Here is a 23,343-nt window from a genome sequence, read left to right as displayed (position 1 = left end):
AGGCACAATAATGGACTGGATTACTTTAAACCCATAAATATTAAACTACTGTATGTATAATTAAAAAGTATCAACTTAAAACAATTAATTTCAAAGGGCCAGTAAAAACTTTGCGGCAGATGACCAATAAAGCAGCATTTCTTTCCTGACTACTGATTTTTAAAATAGTTTTGAAAAGGAAACAAACAAATAGGCACCCAACAACTCCAGTTTCTCCTGGTAGCGGTGTTTTTTGGTAGGACCAGCTTTAGATACCACCAGAAGAGAAGCTAGAAGGGACAGCAAATGGAAACTACCCCAAAAAGATATCTTGGAGCGTGTTGGTAGCAGCTACTGCAATAGAAGAGAAGACTAGGTTGAGGGGTCAAGAGAGATTGTTTCTTGACAGGGGCTTGCACTGGATCCAAGACCCCGTACTTCCTCATATCTGTCCAGTTTTCTTCCCAATAGGGTTAGCCCTCTTTCCCTACCTCTTCTCAGCATCTCTGAAGACTTCAGAAAAAAAATTAATTTTAGTCTATTCTCTCTGCACTTCAGAAACGGTTTTAACATAAGATAACACCCATATAATCACTTATGACAACTTTTTTTTCAGGACAAAGGTGCTCTGGAAGAGGTTATCGAGTAGTTGCTTCCAACTTCCAGTTCTGTTTCCTACAATTCTATGACACAGCAATAAATAAATAAATAAATAATTCACTGTGTCAACTTTCAACTCCTCCACTTAAGAGGAAAAGAAATCATCTGCACAAACTGTTGTATGTTGTTTCCCATTATAAAGAAATGACAGAATTTTCCAAGCACGCTGTCATAGAACACCCATCTCTCTAAAACAGGAGCTTCAAAAAATAAAAGGAAATTATGGTAAATATATTTTGAATGAGTTTCTTTGACTCACACATAACTTTCTGTTGTTTAAACTTCCTGATATGAAAAAAACTTAAACCTTAAAGAAAACCCAATAACCAAGTCTTTTTTGATTGTTTAAAGTATTTCATTCTATCACTCCACTACCAACACTTAGGTTCTTTTGTCTCTGTATATGATAAATCACAGTTCTCTATGCTTAAAAAAGTAACGAAAAACTAATTTATTTCCTCCTCCTTTGGTGAATTCCTCTATTATAGCTGACAACATGAAGAAAATTAAGAAATTTGAAGGCATAGCTCCTGTGCAGACTAGTATCACATTCTGCTTACTAAGAGTACACAAGTTGCAATTGGAAACAACAAAGAAAAATACCAAAAACAGAAAGGCATGTGAATATGAATTTGAGTCACTGCCTTCAATAAATGGTATTTAAATACTAAGGCATTCTTAGCTGTAAACACATTTTAAGGATAATGTATATAACGTAATGTAAAGTGCGTATAAATTAGAGTAAGAGCTGATGGGAAAAATGTTAAGACTTACTTGACATGTCCCTGAGCAACTGCTGAACACAAGGGTGTAAAGCCATTTTTATCAGCAGCATCAACTTGTGCTTCTGCAGTCAGCAGCAAACTCACGCAATCTACAAATTGAGAATAAACACAAACTGATGCAATAAAAACAAGTGGTTAATACTACCAGAAGATAAGACCTGCTAAAGCAGCATTATCTTGAAGCAACAGACACCAGTCTTTTTTAAGCATACACCAAACTTTAATGAACCAAAGTAGAAGCTCTTGAAGAATATGCAGGAGGGAACTGAAAATGCACCACTAGTGCAAAAAGGTTCAACCCAGATCCCAAAAATGAATTATCCCATTAGCTGCCTCTAATGGCAACTCCCATAGTGTTACCTCATTTCTGTATTCCTGAAGCTGGAAATCTGAATTACCCAGCAGTCACATTGACACCTCTAAAATGGCAACTGCATTGGAAATGTTCACAAGCTACATGGAACTCAAACAGCAGGCTGATCAGTCTTGTTTCAGGACACTGACACAGAATTGCAATGACTAATAAGATGAGTTTACAAAAGCAAACCAACAAAAAACAAACAACCCAACCTCTCTGACTCAAATTTTTCCAAAATTACATGCTAAATATAATAACTAATGCTAATTAAGATAATTAATTACACAGAAATTGGATGACTGTTCATCTATATATTGTACTATAATTTAATGCAATTAAATTTGAAGAAAACACTAAATCTGCTCGACAGTCTTTAAATTTATTCTACACAAAAATAAGTCTTCTCTAGCTAAAACTTCTACTTTGAAAATACACCCAGCTCAGACAAGAGTTCTCACTCTTGACCCAATTTCTGAGCAAGCTTAATTCTTTCTGATACAGAATTGAGGAAGAACCTGGAGATGAGCTTTGATAGTGAAGTTTATCTCTAGACACCAGAAACATATCTTCAGAATTGCTTAGAAATCTGACTCATCTAAAACGTTTCCGAACTTACTCAACTCCTGTTACAACTCTTTCAAATATTTAATGCGGATGTTGTGGAGCTGATTAAACAAATAATTTAAGAAGTATGATTTTAAAACACTGCAAGTCATTATACTGCAAATTAAGAGTCTTAAATATGTAACCTGATTTCAAATGGTCCTCCTTTTTTTTTAAGGTTGCTTGTGTGGGCAATTTACTAGAGCTTAATACGTTAACTAACTTAATTACTCTTTCCATGTGCAAGAAAATACTAATTAAAATGAAACTGTATTTTCCCTCACTTTGTAAAAGAAAAAAATACTCATGTCATTTTCCCCTTTTTCTGTTGTCAACCCCAGTCTTACATTAAACAGTTAACTTGGAAAAAAAACAAACAATTCCTGCTTGGCATCCTAAAATACTTCTAAGGTTTTTGAAGGTTGTATTTGACAAGAATACTCTTTGATTTCTTCACAAAGCCTATGTTAGCCATGCAGAAGCAACAAAGATTGCACAGAACAAGACCACCTTTCCAAAAAAGTACAGTTAACTCACTTCTTGATTAGCAGATCAGTCAGGTAGTAGTTTATCTATGTGAAAATTCTGTTTCTTGTGAAGATCACTGGAAAGAGCTGTTTATTCTCCGGGTAGGTGAAAGCATGAGGAATTACAGCTACTTTCAGAAGGCACAATATGTGAGCCAGCAAGCTCTACACAACCTGTTCTGATGGCACACCACATAAAAGAGCAAAAGTCTCCAAGAAACCTATGTCCTTTGGATGGACTTCTGATTGGGATTTGGAGGAGGGTAATTTGGGTCTATCCATACTCATAAACTTCAGTTCACTGCTGTCTGCCATAGAAGCAACCAGCAGTGGAGGGGATATATCAAAAGGGAAATACAAGACAGACACTGATGTCACTCAGTTAAAGGTTTTGGTCAACACAAAAGGAAAAGATGGAAGTTCATTAGTGCAAACACCTGGAGACTCTATTGCTCTTCATCAAAACTGGGTGGGTAATTCTTACAGAGTGCTAGCAAACACTGTGCAGATAGATCCAGTGGCTTGGCAGAGCTGCACCTCACTCCTTTCTACTTCCCACATTCCAGTTTTTCCTATCAACCACTGTGCCACAGCCTCCAAATGCACAGGACAGAAGAGAATTGCTTACATCATAAAAGTATACGATTAACATATAGCTGAGTACATAGAATAATTATTATTATTCTCTTCACATTTCTATATTAGCAACTCTTGTTACTTATTTCTCTCTTTCTCAGCCCCCTTACATATGACAGAGAATGGTTAGAACTGCCAATGCTACTCAGGTATGCAGACAGATGAGGCTTTGGGCAAATACAACTGATTCAAGGTGTCCCTGCTCATGGCAGGGGCTTGGAACAAGATTATCTTTATGCTCCTTTCCAACTCAAACAGTTCTGTGATTCTGTGTAATACCCATGTGATTTACTGTGCATTTTATCAAATGTGTAGCTGATTGAAGGGACTTCTGCTTTGTTAGCGGATCAAACCAAAATGGCCTGATGAAACAATCTGTTCAGTTCTTCCAATTAGGAGGCTAAATCATAAAAAACAAGCTTCCCAGCACTCATTCAAACACAAAGGAAGTATTTGTGTATATTTTTAGAGAGAAGTTGTCTCTCTCAAGACATACAGAATTCAGGACTGTGTGAACACAGAAACAAAGAAGCTGCTATGAACTTCATGTGCTGGAAAGAAACAAATATCAGCTGCAGCTCTCAAAGGGCAACTGTTTATGGACAGGAAAACTATCGATTTTGCAAATAGAACAGATTAGGGAAGAACATTTGAGTGTTCTCTTTTATTGCATAGCTATCAATTTTCTCTACAGACTGAATTCAAAGGACACAACAGCTGCTGCCACTGTCTTGGTTACAGAGTGCTCTACCTTTCTTTAGTCATCTATAGATCTTAATTACTCTATTTATTCACCAAAAGCATATGGAGGCCATTTGCTTTCCACTCTTCCCAGACATAGTGTTTGTTTCTGAAGGGGTACTTGTGATGGGAGCCCCTAACAAATCCAGGGCTTCTCTTTTCCTCTGGCCAACTATTTCCCAAGAGAAATAAAAAAATCTGATTAGTTGATTGAGAGGAAACAAGGGGTCCCATAAATCACCGAATCTATTTAGTCACTAACTTCAGCTTGAAAGTATTTTCGATAAATCAAATCATGGTGTTCTTACCCTCTAGGTTAAAAGTATGTGTTAGATCTTTCAGAGAAAGAAAGGAGGAGGAAAAATGTACTGTAAAGGCATTGACAATCCTACTTAATGCAATGAAAAAGTTTGTAAAACTAAATGGCTTAATCCTTCTTAATATTACACCAGTGTCCCTTTTTTTCTAGCTGTTTAGTTAAGAAAGCTATTAAAAAGGACTTATTAAAATAAGATACTAATCCCTATAATTCTTTAATCTATATGTATTCACATAGAAATGCTCTTTAGTCTGAATTTTGAAGAGCTGCATCTTATCCTTGCTATTGTAACAAACTGCATGTAACAAACAAAGGATTAAATATCGAAGCACAAAAACCTTTCCCCAAAAATACTAATTGTTCACATCACTCTCAATTTTCACGTGATCTATTAAGACACAAATGCTGCTGCTGTGTGATTCTCTCATTCAGAATTCATACAATTTTAGTCACTAAAACGTGATGATTTGTAAAACAAAGTAATTCTCACATCCTGACAACTATAAATGGAAGTGTAACGCTAAAACCATTGTAATATAATTTTTACCTTACAAAGTAAAAGGTACCAACATCTACAGGATGTCTGTATACGTGTTTGTTTTTCTTTGTTTGTTTTCATACATCACTCTGGGGCCTCTGTTATTTGAAATTTTCACAATAAAACAAGCAAACAAATTACTTTTGCTGTCAGTACGAGCTGTTTAGTAATTGAAACTGAAGATCAGGTTATTTGCTTGGGAACATCTTAGGAATACAAGATGAGAGAAGAACTAGGGCAAACACTGTCACCCACAAACACCACCCAAGGACATAAATCCAGAGGAAACTACAGAACATTCATTCAGTGAGGGGAAAAAAACTCCACAAGTTGTGATAAATGGGACCCTTACAACTGAAAACAATGAATTGCATAAGGAAGAAAATAAAAGGGCTTTCCTACAATTTCAAGGGTCATGGCAACAGCAAATATCTGCCAAATGGAAAGGCCCAGATGATTCTAGAAACTCAATCACAGCACTTAGTAAAGAAAGAAAAAATACATTCTAACACAAGGAACATTCTTCCCGTCCTTATGTCTGGTAGCAAAACTAACCTTGAACATGTCGGAAAAAATGTAAACTAAGTTCAGACTTTAGAACCTAACTACCTAACTTTACACTCTGACTTTAAAAAGACTTCAGAATAAAAGGAAAAAAAAATATTTTTCAGCAAATATTGTTTTAAACAGTGAGTTACAGATGTCTAATTATGTCACAAATAGATGCACTGTTAGATAAAATCCTGAAAGTAGTCATGAATGCAATGGTCTGTAAGACACCGTGTTCTACCTTACAGCAAATAAATTGAGACTTTACTAAAATTAGTGAAATTTCAGTCATTCATATTGAAGAACTTCATCTTCAGTGCTGAAAATGAGCATAATGCTCATTAAATCTGTATGAAAAGCTGTAGTTAACTGTACTCTGATTTTGAGAAAGTTGCTGTTCAAAAGATTTGTGCCAACTGTCGGAAAAATCATTGCTTGGAGTTTTTATCAATGAAATAAATACCTTTCACTACAATTTTCCTACTTCTGTAAAGTTACCCATAAAGTATGAAGTTCGACTGTTGGAAGCCTCAAGAGATGCTACAAACTTGAGACCAAGCATTGGGAAAGATGGGAAAAGAGAAAGAAAATCGCTAACTGCTTCAGTAGAATGTAGAGAATGAACTAAGATTATTTCATCTAGTTTAAAATAAAGACAGTTTGTTTCCCAAGTAACATGGTGCAGTTCCAAAATTTGATTAATTTAGTATTAAAAACTTATGAAATAAAATAAGGTTTTACTATTTCACAGAATACTGAAGATAAGCAAATCTTCGAGTTGCTTACCTGTGTGTCCATTCGTAGCAGCAGAATACAAGGCAGAATAGCCATCTTCACAAGAGTAATTAATGTCCAGTCCTTCTTCATTAAGCAGCATTGATAATAAAGTGACATTTCCCTGGGCAGCAGCTTGGTGAAGAAGGGTGGGCCTGCCACCCAGGGGGACAGGACCACCGCTTGTTAACAAAGGGGTTAGGGAGGAAGACCAGCCTGCGAGTTAAAGCAACAGACGTTAGAAGGAAAACACAAATAAAAGAAGCTCCGTGTTTTCTGTTTTTCTTTAAACATTAAGAACGATCTTCAAGATGACCGGATTTGTTAGTTCAGCACAAGTTATGTGGCAATGCTTTGTCTTTTAGGAGGTAATATGAAAAATAAAAACTGTGTACAGGGGTGACCAGATGTTAATGCAAACAAGATTTCATTACAGCAAGTTAACATAAATCTTGTTACAAACTGAAGCAGCAGCTGGATGTCTGCCAAAATCATATTAACAAAATTCAGAAACTACTGATTTTTTTTTTATATAAGTTTTCAATGAATTACTGATATGTTGAAAGGCTTTTTTTTTTTTTTAAAGTATCCAAGAAAGAGTTTCTAAAATAAAATGCATTTATTTCCATGTGAGCTTTTATCCTCCCTTACAGTCTTAGCTCAAACATCAGTATTTATATCTCACCCATTGCTATACAAACAAATGATGCAAAGAGCCCTTAGTAACTTAAAGTAACTTTCAATAAGTTTGCAAATCAAAAAAGAAAGAGCTTGCAGAAATAATGCAGAAATAAATACTGGGCTATGCTGTAAGATAATACTTTACTCAGCAATACTTAAACAATATGTCAATGAATAGAGATAATATAAAATTTACTAGCGAAAGCTCTGAAGCCACTCAGCTCAAAGACAATATACAATTCAAAGCTATGAAAGCTTAGGAGTTATCTTGGTTAAATGTTGCATCCATTAATTTTGAGCTTTAGTAGGGAGTTTGTTAAGAATATGAAGTTTTTTGCATAGGTCATAAAAAAATTTGTGGATTCTTCCTTGACCCAGGACTGCAATAGAAAATAGAAGAAAAAGCTTTTCTTATTTTGATTATTGCTTTTAGAAAATCCACATTCTATTTCTCTCTACATTAAGTAATCTTTGTATACTGTAGGTAAATACTATGAGACTGAAATCTGACAATACAAGGCAAGCTTGCTGAGGTTCGGTGACACTCAACACTAAAGAAGAGCTGGCAGAGCATTACTTCCAGCTCCATTGAGCTGGGTAAGTGCTACCCAATCTTCAACTTGTGGAGCAGAAAAGCTGTCTATTGGGATGATGTGCACCATATTTCAGGAAATAATAATAATAATAATCCAGAAGAATTCTACTGATGTAAAAGATCTGGGAACCTTGCAAGTTTTGAGCAAATTTAATTAATGTCCAGATTTACACAAGCCATCATCTGAGCAGAGGTAATAAAGAATGCATAGCTTGACTCCTGCTTAAAACAACAAAAAAAAAAGTGCTAAGAGTATTTTCTGTTCATTTTCAAAGCAAGTGAATTTGTCATTTCAAATTAAGTTCACCAGCTTAATACGTAAAGGAAACATATTTGCAGCATTACCACAAGGTTAGCTTATTATTCAACTTACCTATTTAATATAGCATTCATATAAATTATGACTTACAAAAAGTCATCAGTACAACTACAAAGTTAAATTACAATCCAATGTCTTTAAAGCAGCAGTTCATATTTATTCTTTATTCCCTTGGCATGGTATTTAACGATAGCCAGCTTTGCTTGTGTGGCACTCCAAATACTAATTGACTTTGTTCAAGATTCTGCCTTCATTTTAGAACTTAATTTGGTTTGTCTTGGCATTACCTGGGGGAGTTTGGGGAGCCAGACACTAAGCTATCAGCAGGAAGTTTATTCTGCAAAGGTGTTTGGGAATAATATTGCTGGGAATCCTTCATTATTGAAAGTGGTGTAACGTGTGTTTTTGTTGTCTTTTTCTTTAACGTTAATAGAAATGGCACAAAAAAAAAAAAAAAAAGGAGGAATGTTTATTGGGCCATACGTGGTATTTTAATTTTTGCTCTAACACACTGAAATGAAAATAAAACATTGTTGCAATTGAATGATGAAATTCACTACATTTAGTTATCAGGGGAAGGAATCTTTTCACGCAAAGAGATATGAGAACTGGATAATAAGTTTAGTTTCCATCATCAATGTAAATGAAAACAATAATGCTGCATTCATCCAGGAAAATAAAAAAAATCTACATGAAAAAATACTAGTAACCATTATTACAGGTAGATCATTACAGATGCAAATAGTTAGGAAATGTGAAGCATCTGTGAAAGCGTGTAGGACATGCAGTGATGAAGGGCAGAGGGACAGACAAAAACAGCTTCTGGCATCAGCTTCAGAATGTGGAGGTGGTTAATTTCAGAGCCCAGATCAGTACCTCACCCCCCACTTTTATCTTCTAAGCCAATTGTATAGAGAGAATAATCCCAGAAATCATTATAGAAATGAGCAAAATAAAAAACATACTTCAGTGAAGAGTGACATAAAAAGCGCAAAACCAAGAAGAAAGTGAAAGCAGAAATCCCAGGGGTATGAAAATCCAACTGCCTAGATTTGTTTCCATTTTGAAGTCATGCAGCCATTGAAAAGCAGGAATCCAAACAGAGCAGAAGCACTTTGGCACCAGTTGAAAGGCTGCTGAAGTTAATGAAAACACTGTCACAGATTTCGAATCAGGCCATAAATGTTCATTGTAATTTCTTACTGTGCCGTCTGTTCAACATTAATGACAAAAGCTGGCGTCCTTCCTTACTGGGAATGAAAAGGGCAACACAGTGCATTGCCTCATATTTAAAGGCAAATATCATAGCATTAATTCAAGAGAATGTGTAACTGAAACAGCCGGAGCCCACATTTTTAATTTTCTCTTAATGCTTGCTCTCTCTAGAACCAAGGCACCTTCTTATTGAACATCACGTTATTGACAGGTTCTTAAAGTAATCTGACCTAGCTAGGATAGTTTTCAAGTTAATAAAAGGAATGCCCTAGTATCTAGGCTATTATCAGTTCTTCTGACTCCATAGTAAGAAGGAAACACAAATTTATCAACAAACAGATATAAAAAAAACAAGGATACCTTCAATGTTTTCTAATTTGTTATATCTTTTGCATATTGCCTTAAATATTAACTAATTCTGACTGAAGCTTGCTACTTACTATACAATAAAATATGAATTAGATTTCACTATGTTCTGCTTCAACTGAAAGCAAAACTCAAATTCCAAACATTTTCTGGGGGGGGAAAAAAAAAAAAAAGGAAATAAATAAAGCAGACTAAAACCAACCAGAAAATTGACATAAGTAATTGAATCTGTGGCTAGAGGGCATGAAAATGCAGATATGGGGAAGTAGTTTCAGTAAGATCATACTCTAAAAAGAAACTGAAAAAAGAGTGAATAAGTGACATTAATTCAGGCATAACTGGCCACTTTATCTTACTTAAAATAGTATAATTAAATTTAGTCCTTTTTTTCCCCTAAGGCAAACTCTATTTCCACATATCATTCCAAAATCTATTCTTTTTCTAGGCATACAATTTAGAGGGAAATGTCTTTCCATATTTGTATAATACACACAGCTTATAATCTACATGGTTCTAGTGCAGTTTGCAAGAACACTTGGCCAAAATACATTAAGTTCCCTTAGACAGACCAAATGGAAAGAAATAATCTAGGATTGGAAACAAATTCAATCGAATCTAAGTTTGGGTTAAAGCCAAAGGAGTTCCTGAATATTCACCTGAATATTGAAGACAAATTTAGTATAGTTTTTTTCTGCTTTATTTTGTAGGTTGGGAAAGGAGGCATATTGAAACAACAGCTCTATATCAACATAATAAAAGAACAGACCGCCAGCTAGAGTGTAAGCAACCATTCTTTGCATACTTCCAATAATGGGACACATTTCCCACTTTGAACTCAAAAACGTCACAAAAAGAAGTGTGACTTACAAAACGTGAAGTGTCAAAAGTTCATAACAAGGAATATAAGGTTAAATCATAGGATAGCTTAGATTGGAAGAGACCTTAAAGATCACTGAGCTCCAATCCCCCTGCCATGGCCAAAACGGTTACAATTATTTCTATCCCTTCTGATAGCAAATGAATAGTAACTAAAGTTTAAATCAAAAGACGATCTGAACACATAAACCACTACAATTGGAAAAAAAAAAAAGGTTTCGAAAAAGTTCCTACCTTTGAGATTTGTCTCTGAATTGTCAAAAAAAATTCACAACCAACACAAATGTACTACTTGGAGGAGCCCTACTGCAAAGGCTGATTAGTTTCCTAAAAATGTTAATATGTAGAAGCACAAAAAAATGATAATAGTACATGCAGTAATGAAGTCAAGCGGTGGTACTTATATTTTTTAAATGGAAAAGGTTTTCTTTTTTCATTTTTAATTTATTTTTAAAAGAATCATCAAAAATTGTCTTAAAGTGTTCATCAAAGATCACCTAGTTAAGCATAACTGATAAGTTTAGCCTATTTCACACTGGTAGAGTCTGAGCAAGACAGCCTCCAGCCCAAAGGAACTATTAACTTTGAAGCTGATCGTCCCAATAATTAATTAGTTGTACGTTAGTAGAATCTTAAGTTCTTTACAAAGTTGTAACTCCATTATGGGGTCTCACAGCTCCTGAAGGCAAACAATGCTTGGATAATATCTGGAATACTGGAAGACTCATTAACTATCTGACATGGCAATCAGACTCAACTATCAATAAAAAATGAAGATGAAAATTCAGGGCATCAATATGATAAAAACCAAACCAAGCGGCAGCCATCAAATTCCATGGTTATTAATTCTGAGATGTGGTAGACAAATGGAAGATAAGATTTTTGAGAGCATATTTTCATGGCACTTTTTTTCAAAAGAAGATTCTGACAGTAGAACTAGGCCTTACTCAAGAAACATGTGCAAAACCTTCAATGAAGTGGAATCAGAATAAAATTTCTTAGTAACACGAACCTCGGAATCCCCTATATTTACAGATCCAAATCTGCCTCATGCTGCTTTCAAAACAGTTCCCTCGAGACTGGAGTTAGTTCAACTGCCTCATCAGTGTGGTGACTACCCACAGAAAGTGGTTCTGAGCGCACCAACTGTGCTGCAGGGACGTTCATTCCCTCCAGATAAGATAAAGGTACTAAAGTCACATGTGACTAAAGGATCATAACTGAACTGAAAATAACCATATGAAGTTTCAGATCACTGAAACATTTTTCAATGTTAACAAAGATTATTTTCTTTTTTTGCATCTGAAGTGCTCCATAATCATGAAACTGCTACCTCACTGCAGAAGTGAGGGTAAAGAGGGTCTTGTACCTGATCTTGAATCGACCTTATCAAGGACATGAACTCAAATGTACATTAAGGCTGTCTCTATTCATTTAGCTGTCATTAAGATATTCTGAAGCTGGCATCAGAGACTTTTGCTATTACAAAAGTCTTCCCCACAATGTGAAATGAATAGCAGATACATGCACTGACCCCAAACTTGGACTGCTAACACATTTAGATTTTAACTCTCTCCAACATCATATCTTTGTAGATACCAGTTGAAGTGAATCTGTGAGATACTATGTACAAGTACTTATAAAGCCTACTACTATAAATACCTACAAAAAGCCTACAGAAAAATGGAAATTAAAAAAAGTATATAAATACTTCTATAGGTATGAAGTGATATATTTGGAACTGCACTGTTATCCAGGCAATATCCACTTAATACTACAGGACAAGAACACAGCAGTCCCAGCTATGCCCTATTTTCTGAAAGGCTCACAAAGCACTGAAAGGCACAGAAATACATATTCTGTTGAAGATCATCAGCAGAGGTAACATTTGAAACATTTTTTCAGACTAAGAAAACATTTTATAGCTCAAAATAATAATATTAAAAAGGTAGCTTATTTAATATTTCATCTACAGCTTATTTGCTGTAGACATTAAAAATCTACCATTAAAATAAACAAACAAAAAAAGCCCCAAAACAACTGAGCATTCAAATTGGAGACCTCCTTGAGGAAGCAAACTAATTAATCATGCAGAAGAATTTCCATACCCCTGGAAAGTGGAAAAAATATCAATGGAAATTTCAGTGCTTAGAAAATAAAGGAAGAAAGGAATATTTAAAAAAAAAAAAAAAAAAAAAAAAAGTGAATGTAGCAACTGAGAGATTTAGAGTAAAAACAAAACATTACTTTAGAGGGAGATAGTTTGTAGCATATCAATCCCTTTACCTGATGCTGTTACCAGGAGGCTGTCTGAATCACATGGTCTACAGGATGAAGCACTAACAGGGTTTATGGAGGAGCTACAGGCAATGGTGGTGGGAATGACAAAGGAATTTTCTGAACATGCAGGTTGGTTCAGTCCAGGGAAGTGGGAAGGCCAGGCACCCACCTGAGATGTGGCTACGGCTGGAATGGCACAGCCTGCAGGTGCCACAGATAAATCTATAGCAGGTTTTGGTGGCAGCTGAGGTGAGGACTTAGAAATAATTTCCTCATTTATTACCCTGATTCCTTGTGGTGAACTTGAAAGAGGTGAGGTCACAGTTTTGCTATCAGTTTTTGCACTTGTGTTTGGGGATCGACTACTATCCATTAAAACCTTTAGCTGTGGGTGTGGTGGAGAAGGAGTCTGTGAAAGCCCTGGCTTTTTAGGAGGAATAGGCGGAGGATTTCCTCTGTCAATTCTTGATACGCTAGGCGTCTTTAAATTCATTCTACCGACTGGGGGGTAGGTGCCAGCATCCATTGAATGTGACACCCCAGGGCGAGCTGGAGTGCTGCTCTGAGGGCTTGTAAATCTCGAAAGGACTTGGGTCACGGTATTTCGAGCTACTTGCTTGGCAACAAGGTTGTCACGACTGGTAGGGGATACATCCCTTGAGGGAGGGCTTTGGGTTGTGTTTCCATTTTGGTCTGGATCATTAGCATTTACTTGAAATCTAAACCTAGCTGCTTGGATTCGTGGATTTAGGCCTGGCTGGCCAGTAGTGCTGGCAGATGAGGAATGCAAACTGTGCATAGATGAAGTCAGCGAGTAATTCTGAGTTGCGACAGTTGGTGCAGAAGGAGTGGAAAGGGAAGTACTATTTGAAAGAGGGGAAGTGCTACTTGGTAAATCAGGTGATAGGCCTGTACTTGGTCCATTTTCCTCAATTCTGTTTGGACTCTGTGTAAGAACAGGAGTTGTAGGAGGGACAAGTTCATTATGTGAAGACTGCCTATCAATGACAGGCTTCACAAATGCTGCATTAGCACACACATTCATTTTTGTATTGCCGGACACTAAGGGGTTCACTGTAGAAGGCTTCACAGATACAGTCAAAGGCAACTTCTTCATGTTTTCAGCGCTACTGTCTACAGCTACAGGATCTGTTTGGCAGGCAATAGTTCTTGAAACTGGCTCTTCTGTTTCAACAGAAACAGAAACAAAACTCCTATCTTTATTTTTTTCTTTATTTTTAAGAGAAAGATTAGCTTTACTCTCATTCTCCTTCTTTAATTGCTCAATCATTTTTATCATTTTATCTCTTTCTTCTCTGAGGTCACTGGTGTGTGCTTCTTCTCTATGAAGTTTGGCACGCAACTGCTCCCTCTCTGTGTCAAACTCAGACAGCTGCTTTTCCATCTGAGCTTCCATTTGAGTGCTCTTTTGTTTCTCAGCTGCAAGAGACTCCTCCAGTTCACTAGCCTTTTTCTTTTCCTCTTCAAATTTTGACATGACTTCTTCCAATTTCTGGGCTTCTTCTACAATTCGTCCAGATAACTGCTTACACTCTTTCACTAGCATCAACACTATGTGCTTATTCTTGCCCCGTTCTTCTTCCAGACGAGCAGATAGCCTTTTGTGCTCCAGTTCAAGATTCTGTAACTGAAACTTTTCCATTTCCAGCTGTAAGAAGGCACACAGGAAAAAAAAAAAAAAAAAAAAAAAAAAAAGCATTAACAAGAAGGAGACTTTCAATATAACTTACTATTAACTTGAGATTAGTATTTTAACCTTTGAGAGTACACCTAAAATGAACCTGTCTGCCTCGGAAAGTGATTGGTAGTTTCTCATGAAAATGCCTATAAGCAAAAGAAAGATAGAGATACTCTCTGAATTGCTCTCCAGAGATAAGTAAACTTATCTCTTATTTTTTTTCCTGTTGATAACATAGAGACTCCATGAACTGACTAAATTCTCACGATTTCTGAGTGAAGAGCTGCCGGGTCTCCAAAAATTAGGCAAGCATTGAAATTAGGCACCTGATTGAACTTGTTTTACTTTGTAAGGTTCCTCTTCTCTGCAAAGGAATTAGCCACAAGCAAGAAGCAAGCTTCAGACAAAGACTTTGAGCAGAGAAATGAAAGGCTTAGGTTCTAGGTCTTCCTCAGACTGAAGATTAGCACTGAAATGCACATAATGACCATCTTATTTATTTACATTTATAACAATACATTCATTTCTGAGAGAAATGTTTGGGTGCAGACACAAATATCTTCCTGTACGAACAGCGGTATGTCTCGCTGACATCTGTGATGCATGTAAACTACACTGTAGTCTAGGATCATAAGACTACTTGTTATGTGCAAATAACAGATGAGAATAAACTTTCCACTCATTCATACAGTCATCGCCTCTAACTCATCTTGCCCACTGACTATGCTTTTGTTCAAAGGCCCTGTCACTGAAAAGCACTGGAAAAATATAGATTAATGCACCCTTTTATACAATAGCAGCTAATAGTCAGGCGACACAAATTACTTTGTGTTTTCCCAGGCAAACTTTTACATATGTCAAACTACTACAAAAGAAAAATTGGTTGTTTTGTTCTTTCTATTCCTACTTACACGTACTGATACAGTTGCTTCCTGTATGGCTCATCTAGATAATGAAAAACAGTGAACACACGTTCTCCTGTGCTCTTTACATCAGTTCGGATATATCAGTTTTACTTGTGTAGAGATCCAGGAAGAACAATTCTGAACTAGTACCACTAGTGTGCATTTTCTAGTGGGCATTGTTACCATTCTGGAAAAAAACTTTCAGACACCTAGAAGAAGTCAAGTGCTCATAACAGTTTAATTTTGACTACAACAGGAAACTGTTTCATGCTTCTACAATCCAGTAATATTTCGCAATGTTAAAAAATACCAACTGAGGAAAGCTGTGGCAAATAGTCATATGTTGAAGACCTTACTTGGAATTCAAGTTTCACTTCAATAGATGGAGAAAGACTGAGAGTACAGATTCAGATTGTAGTATTTTGGTCAAATTGATACTAATATCAGAGTTTAAGTCAGAATCAGGTACTATATTCACCGCAAAGTGTAATGTGAGAAGCGATATGGTCCAGGGGACTGGTGCCAGTTAGGGTATATCTTCTCTCTCTGAATAAAATTTTTCTTGGTTGCTGGAAGAAAATAAGACAAAAACTGCTCCTCCCTTCCAAAAAAAAAAGAAACCCCCCAAAACTACCAGCAGTATCCCCACCCACTCTTCAAATCCAAACAAAATCCCTGTGCTCTACCAACTAACAGTTTGTCAGAAGCCTGCTGCACAACATTCCCTCTCCTTTACAACAGAAGATGAAATCTGTTAGCGCTGGAAATGTTTTCCACACTATTGTAGGTGTGTCTGAAATTCATTTACAGCTAAAAATATTGTCTTGGTTGATGAGAAGTCAGCATCAACAGGTAATGGCAACACTTCTGCACCATATTTTAGTTATAGTATTATTTTGGGAAGAAACTTTACTATTATGACAACCCCTCCCCCCCAAAAAAAAACAAACCAAACCAAAACCAATCAACCAAACAAACAAAACCACACAAAAAAACCATCCGTGAGTGAAAAATATGGCAAATGTATATATTTTTGGAAGCCTGAAAATGCAATGAGATCATGGTGAAAAATATGAATCAATTTTTTCTATTATTCCATTTACAAACCCTAAATTACAGCGGATGTCACTGTCTTACTTTCATAAGAGAGTGCTTTTCTAAAAGAACTTCTGTGATATCATCTTACTTTAAAAAAAAAAATACAGGTAGATTTTAACATACAGATGTGATGAAATTGGCTTATCATTACCTTATCTCACTAGTAAGCACTGAATATAAATAAAGAATTCCTGACCTACATATATAGATCCCATGTTTGATTTCAAATCAGCAGGAGTAGCATTAGAGGAGATGACGTTTCTCATTCTACTTTATCTCCCCCCTTCTTTTGGGTATATCTTCCTGAATAATAATAAAAACTACAAGTCAAAACAAACAAACAAAACCTTGTGATATTTACCCAGTATTTTTTCCTTTAGATGACAGATTTGGAACTAGCTGTGATTAACTATGAGTTTACAAACAGAAACGTATTTTTTTGTAAAGTGTACTGTATGGATACACTAAGTAATAGTAGTAATACAAACACTTGGAAATGTGCCCAAGAAGTTTCTGAAAAGGAGAATGGAAGATCTATTGAGAAAATTGACAGGAACCAGTGAAAAAATGAACAGCAAAGGTCTTTTAAATGTGAAAGAGAGACATGCTTTGTCAGGAAAGGTCAAGGGATCTTACTTAGTGTAATAAAAGATAGACTAAGGGAACTAGCAGCAGCACTCTACTCCTTGAAGGGCTATTACAATAATGACAAAACCAAATTCTTCTTGGTAGTGGCAGGCTGAACTTCATTAAAAGGTAACATGACAGATTTCCCCTTAAGACATTCTTCCTAATGATGGTCGTGCAGAAGGGCTGCAATACTGCCCTTCTTGAGAGTTTTCAAGACTCAGGTAGACAAGTTCACAGATGACCAAATGTACTTTGAGCTGCTTTAAGCCCAAAGTTAGACTAAATCACATCAATAGTCCTCTTCCAATCAAGAATTCTATCTTTGAGCACGCATCCCAGTACTTACTTATCTGCCAACACTTGACAGATCAAGAACTGTCAACTCTGATGATCTGGCTTTGAGTTTCTAGGAAACCTCAAAATGAATTTTGTCAGCAGCTCCAGGAAAGGCATAAAAAGAGATGGAAGGGGCTCAAGACTTAATGCAAAGCAGATGACTCCTAGGGGTTAAATATTTGGTGTAACAGAAGCCTGCAACCCATAGTCATTTGCGCACCTCTTCATTTTCCTTTGTGCATCCTGGCACATTGTTCTGACTTTTTAAGTATCAAATAATCATTTTATCCAAAGAATGTTTTAGGGTCACTATATATAGACAATAAGTTTTCACAAAAAAGAGTTCACTGTGAGCCTGCTTGATTCCAGTAATATCCATAGTAAATAAGCACAACACCTCATCACTTAGTGTAAGAGGCAATTTGAAACAGAAAGATAGAAGTGCCACATGTCTAGAGAAGGAAGAACCACTCCTAGAGAAAGTACAGCTGGCTGTGTCTTTACATCACATTTGTCTGGGCTTAGCTTTTTTTTTTTTTTTCCTTACACAGGGTCACCATATTTTGTTGAACAATTCTAGAAATCCCTACAAGTACCTGTACTACCCTCTAACAAAATGTATTTCAAGAGATGGTGGACAGGGAAATGAGGAACCAAGGGAATGTAAAACACTGAATGAATCGGTTACATAGGGGTTAGTGGAGATGGCTGAAAGAATTGACAACTATTGCCACAAACCAAAAAGCTTAAGAGGATGCCCTGTTCAAGCAGTATTTCTATTTGGTTTTTAAGGAGAAAGACGTAAATCACACGCACGTTTGTTTAATACCAGCTGCATACTTGTTTAATGCCAGGCAGCTCATTTTCAAGTCCTGTTCTTACTCAAATTTCCTATTTGTTATAGGAATAAAAAGTTGGCATCCTAACAGCTTAAAAGCAATACAACTTGTTTTTTCTTTTCTTTTTTTTCCAAGAGTAGCTTTCAAGTTTAGCTTAATAGTTGTAAACTTTAGAATTATGTGTAATATAGGTTTAGGTATTTTTCAAGGTAAAAAAGTCTACAAAATAAAGATAGAGAGATTTAAAAATACAGTATAAAGAAAAAAAAGAATCATGTTTTCTTCTAGGAAACAAGGGACAAAATCATCTTCTTCTGTTTCAGTAGATTTAGACACTGCTAATCAAATTTACATAGCAATATCCTGACTTTGAGATACATTTCTAATATATAAGGTCATCTTACATGCATTCGTACCTCCATACTCCAAGAGCCACATTCTAAAAACAATGGATGAAAAACATATGCACACGGAGGGACTTCTGGCTATGCACTGAAACAAGAAACTATTCAGAATGTGCAGGAAGCTATCACAGAATCACAGACTGGTTAAGACTGAATCTCTGGAGGTCATCTGGTTCAACTTCCCACTCAGAAAGTAACACCTAGAGCAAGTTGTGCAGGATAAGTCAAGGTCTCTCCTATGTGGATATACCAGCTTGCTTTTTTCTATGACTTGTACTGTTCTATTTTATTTATTCCTTAATTAGAGTTAGATTTATGGAACACATGAGGTGTACACAAAATATCAGCAGAAAACTAGCACCTCACTATATTTGACAACTAAGCGATACATTTTCAACACTCGTGATGATAATGAAGTTAGGCAAAGGCACAAATTAAACAGTGAGATGAAAGAACAATTCAGGAAGAGAAAAAGGGGAAAAAAATTGGTAGCAGGGTACCTTCTTTTGTCTGTTTTCAGAAGCAGCCAACTGAGCTGACATTCTTTCTTGCATTTTCCTGCAGTGAGCCATAACAGCTTCTAAAATGGACAGCGGGTTCATGCAGATTGGCTTCCTTTCTTTCTCACCAGCCCCTGCCTCAAAGTCTCTCTGAAGAGCCAGGAATGGGTCACTCAGATTAAACCTTCCGTATCGTTCCTGGATAAAAACTTCTTTGCGCCGTGCCTAATAAAAGAAAAAACACAAGATAAAGGAATAAAACTAAATATATTCTTTGGAATATAACAATACATAGAACAGACCCTAACAACCAGGAAAGTTATGTTTTTTAAATATTTCCTTTATGTATTTCCAATTTCTAATAGACTTGGGCTGATGTGCTGCAGACATTTCATTACAATCAATACAACTTGCTAAGTAAAACCTCATGCTTTTCAATTCAGTACAGATATTTCAGCTTGGAACAGTTTCAGAAGTATCAGAAGCTCAACTGAGAGGTAAAGGGAAGAACAACATTCTAAAGCAGTTTCCTACTTTGGTGTATTAAAATGTTAGTTAAAGGCAAGCAATAAACCCCTGAAGCATTTTTGCAATAACAAAACAAGTATTTTTAAAATGAAAGAAGAATTGACGGTATCCTCAAACATACAGAGATTTGCATAAGAAACAACCACAGAGAAGCAGAGAGCAAAAATGTCACCAAGACCCTCCCCAAATCTCTGCTCAAGAAAAAGCTTATTATCAGGTATTAATACAAACTATTATTAAGCAGCACAATTATATTTCCAAAATACAGTACCATGCTCCTTTTAGAAAACCAAAATATTACACAATAAAGATTGGATGTAATAATTTTGCTTGATAAATCTTTGGTTCTTTAGCCCAACAAGATCAATTTCAGATTAAGTGTACTTTGATACATTCAATACACACTACATAAGAAGGCCACAGATCAGTAATGACTTCTAATTTTTTTAAAAATAAAAAATAGTGTCCTAAAACCTCAGGCTGAAGTCTCACCTCATTTATGAAACAAAAGAAAACAAAAGAAGAAAACTAAACAACAGAATTATCCTAAATTGAAAGATTTTGTTGTGTTGTTTTCATGCTTGCAGATGTAATGGAAAGCAGAAGGAAGTGAGCCAAAGCTTAGAGTACAAAGTTAGGAAGTGAAGGCTTGTTACCGTAAAATCAAACTAATCATCAGAGCAGCACATTAAAGTATGCTTCAAAAATCGGAAGAAAAAACAGTGGGAAGAAATACTATCAGAAAGAGGAATCTCAAAAATAACATATATATATATATGTATATATACATACATACATACATACATATATATATATAATGTGAGATTTATTTCAAACTCAGGAAGTTCAGTGAGGAATAAGCAAAACCTGAGGAAGAATAAGCAAATTTTGAGGGGTAAAGCAGGAGGACGGGGCAGAAGAGGCTAACAAAATAGGTTTGGATGCCCTTCCAATAGCCTGATGTTATAACTTCAACATACGAAAAGAAGGCCATAAAAGGCAACACCCATTCAGAGCATTGGAAATCAAACAAGGTAAGAATTATGTGAGAAAAACTCTCCAGGGACAAGCTACAAAAAATGCATCTTAGTGAATTCCCAACTTTTGCATTTACATAGTGTACAACATTGAAATTTTGGAAGAAATTCAAAAGTAAAAGATAATTTAATCACAGCACATGCAAGTGTTCCTGATTACTCTGATGCTTGAAAACCTTTAAGTCTACTTTCAAATTTGATAGCATAAATTGAACCAGAAAATATTCACAGATTTGCACTACAAATAACCTCTAATTAGTCTAACATTTCAAAGCCTCAATGCTTGTATTATGTTTTAAAATAAAATACAATATTTATTGGGGAGAGTCTATATTACAGCTCCTGGCTTTATACACAGGAGTTACAGGCATTGCATAGCTTAGGAATTCAACCTTTATGCAGGAAAGAAAACAAAACCAAAGCCAGCCCTAACCCTTAATGGACTAAAGCACTAAGCAGACAAACAAAATGACAAACGCAAAAGGTTAAGAATTTAAATAGAGATGGAGGCACAATCCATACATAAAACATCAGCAGCGTAAAAGCCTCTCCGTTTATATAAAGAGAGTGAGCCATCAAAGGAAAGGAAGTAATATCAAGGTAGGAGCTCAGATGTAGTTTAAAAAATAAGAAAAAAAACCAAACCACAAAACCCATCAGAGCTTCATTCTGAAGTCCAGAGATCAGTAAAGAGAAAAATAAAGAACAAGAGAGTAACTGTTGTGTTGCCACTGTATAATTGATGGTTTGTTTGAGTCTTGGACTGTGCGTGCAATTACCATTCTCAACATAAGAAGAACTGTACCAGAATTAGGTAAGAAAGAAGGACAAGAAAGACAACCAAAAGTTTGGAACAGTTTCCAAATTAGAAATGATCCACGCTATGGATGTTTTTCTTAGACAAGACTGGAGGGAATATAAACAACTACTTTCTGTTTAAGGTCATAAACAAAGAGGGAGAATAAATGATGACAGTTTACTTATTTAATAAAAGAACTGCGAGGCATCCAGTAACTCCAAGTATCCATAGGATACTTGGCCAGATGGACTTCAGATCTGAGGCAGTCTCTGTTATATTGTCATACATAGCTCAGACAAATGAATGGAACAGAAAGGTGAGAATGACATCATTTTGACTGAAGTCTCCCATTTATCTACTGAGACTTCAATCCAGCACTCATTAACATTTGCCTGTATTCTCAGTTTTTACTGTTCTGTCTTGGAAGCTGCAGTGCTGGTCCTAAAGCAAGGCCTATCTAATGAAAGAAACTACCATACCCTATGGCTATCTGTTCCATACCCAAGAAGACGTTTTTATCAGAGATGAATGTTAACATCACTATTTGTGTTCTCCTCTAGTCTCAAACACACCATCAGGGATGGACAGAGCTGCACATAATCTCCATTGTCTCCTCTAAGCTGTCAGCAGTTACCAGGCACTGGTAGAGCCTTTCACTGTATGTAAGGCTTAGTACTCTTGGTACAAACTGAAATCCAATGCTAATAAGTGTATTTCTGGAACTTGTCATGCCACAGAAAAATAAAAATAGAAAGCAGGTTAAAAATAGATGCCTTGAGTAAAAGAGCATTAAAAAAAAAAAAAAGAAACACACCCTAAAGAAAAACACTGAGTGAAGGATGTCAAAACACCAATTGAGGCTGCCAAGGCACTTAAGTGTACCAAAGCATCAGAGGCTCTCACAGGCATGGCACTCTATCATTGCCACAGCAGAAGCTGCGAAACAGTAAGTGAATATTCTGCACCAAGGACAGTTCTAAAAATATTCTTAATACATTTTCTGCTTTCGAGAAACATTAATTGCTTATACATCCTAAGAGAAGAGGTCAGGAAATTCATCGGTCCTACAGGAAAATTAAAACGCCTGCTAGCTTTCACTTAAAATTGAAAATTTTACTCAGATCATCTACTTTACTCTCCTGCAAACTGGCTTTTTAATTTAAAAACTTCTAACAGCTGCAGAAGAACAAAAAAATAGCGAACCTTTTCATAACACTCAGATGAGCTGTGGTGTTTTGTTGTTGTTTTCATTTATTTTTTAACTGGAAGACGTCAACACAAAATCCTGTAAATCACACCATTTCAATTTCTCCTGAATCACAACAGCCACTTTCTTTGTAGTTTCTTATATATCCTACTGACAATGCAAATAGCAGAGAATATCAGAAGGTCATACTGAGTTTTAAACTGAATTAGGGTAGATTTAGAATAGGCATGAAGAAGAAATTCTTCACTTTGAGGGTAGTGGGACGCTGACACAAGCTGCCCAGATAACCCATTCCTGGAAGTGTTTAAGGCCTGATTGGTTCAGACTACGGGCAAGCTGACCCAGTGAGTGATGTCCTGTGATGTCCCTGCTTGTGGCATGGCTGCTGGACTAGATGATCTTTACAAGTCCCTTAAAATATTAACCATTCTATGATTCTAAGATCTATACTTGTCAAATTTAAGCACATGAATATTAATATTTCTATAATAAACCCCTGCTTCATCAAAATGATGTATGTAAGCTTAGACTAACAAACATGAATAATGCACTTCAACTAA

General features: G+C 36.0%; 1 protein-coding gene across 2 annotated transcripts in view; it reads right to left on the bottom strand.

Moving 5' to 3' along the window:
- CTTNBP2 (cortactin binding protein 2) overlaps positions 1–23,343 on the bottom strand; it is a 75,505-nt gene that overhangs the window by 23,063 nt on the left and 29,099 nt on the right. Inside the window, exons 3-6 of one of the 2 annotated variants that reach the window (XM_072332628.1) lie at positions 19,213–19,437; positions 12,808–14,470; positions 6,482–6,685; positions 1,414–1,513 (exon numbers count right to left, since the gene is read on the bottom strand). In XM_072332628.1, coding sequence (XP_072188729.1) covers positions 1,414–1,513; positions 6,482–6,685; positions 12,808–14,470; positions 19,213–19,437 — 2,192 coding nt within the window. Of the gene's footprint in view, positions 1–1,413; positions 1,514–6,481; positions 6,686–12,807; positions 14,471–19,212; positions 19,438–23,343 lie in introns of those variants that run through there. The other variant, XM_072332636.1, reaches the window with a different exon arrangement.

The sequence above is a fragment of the Excalfactoria chinensis genome, chromosome 1 (assembly GCF_039878825.1).
Source record: "Excalfactoria chinensis isolate bCotChi1 chromosome 1, bCotChi1.hap2, whole genome shotgun sequence".
Lineage (NCBI taxonomy): Eukaryota > Metazoa > Chordata > Aves > Galliformes > Phasianidae > Excalfactoria > Excalfactoria chinensis.
Note: the sequence above shows the minus strand (reverse complement) of the source record. Positions and strands in the feature narration are given on the sequence as shown.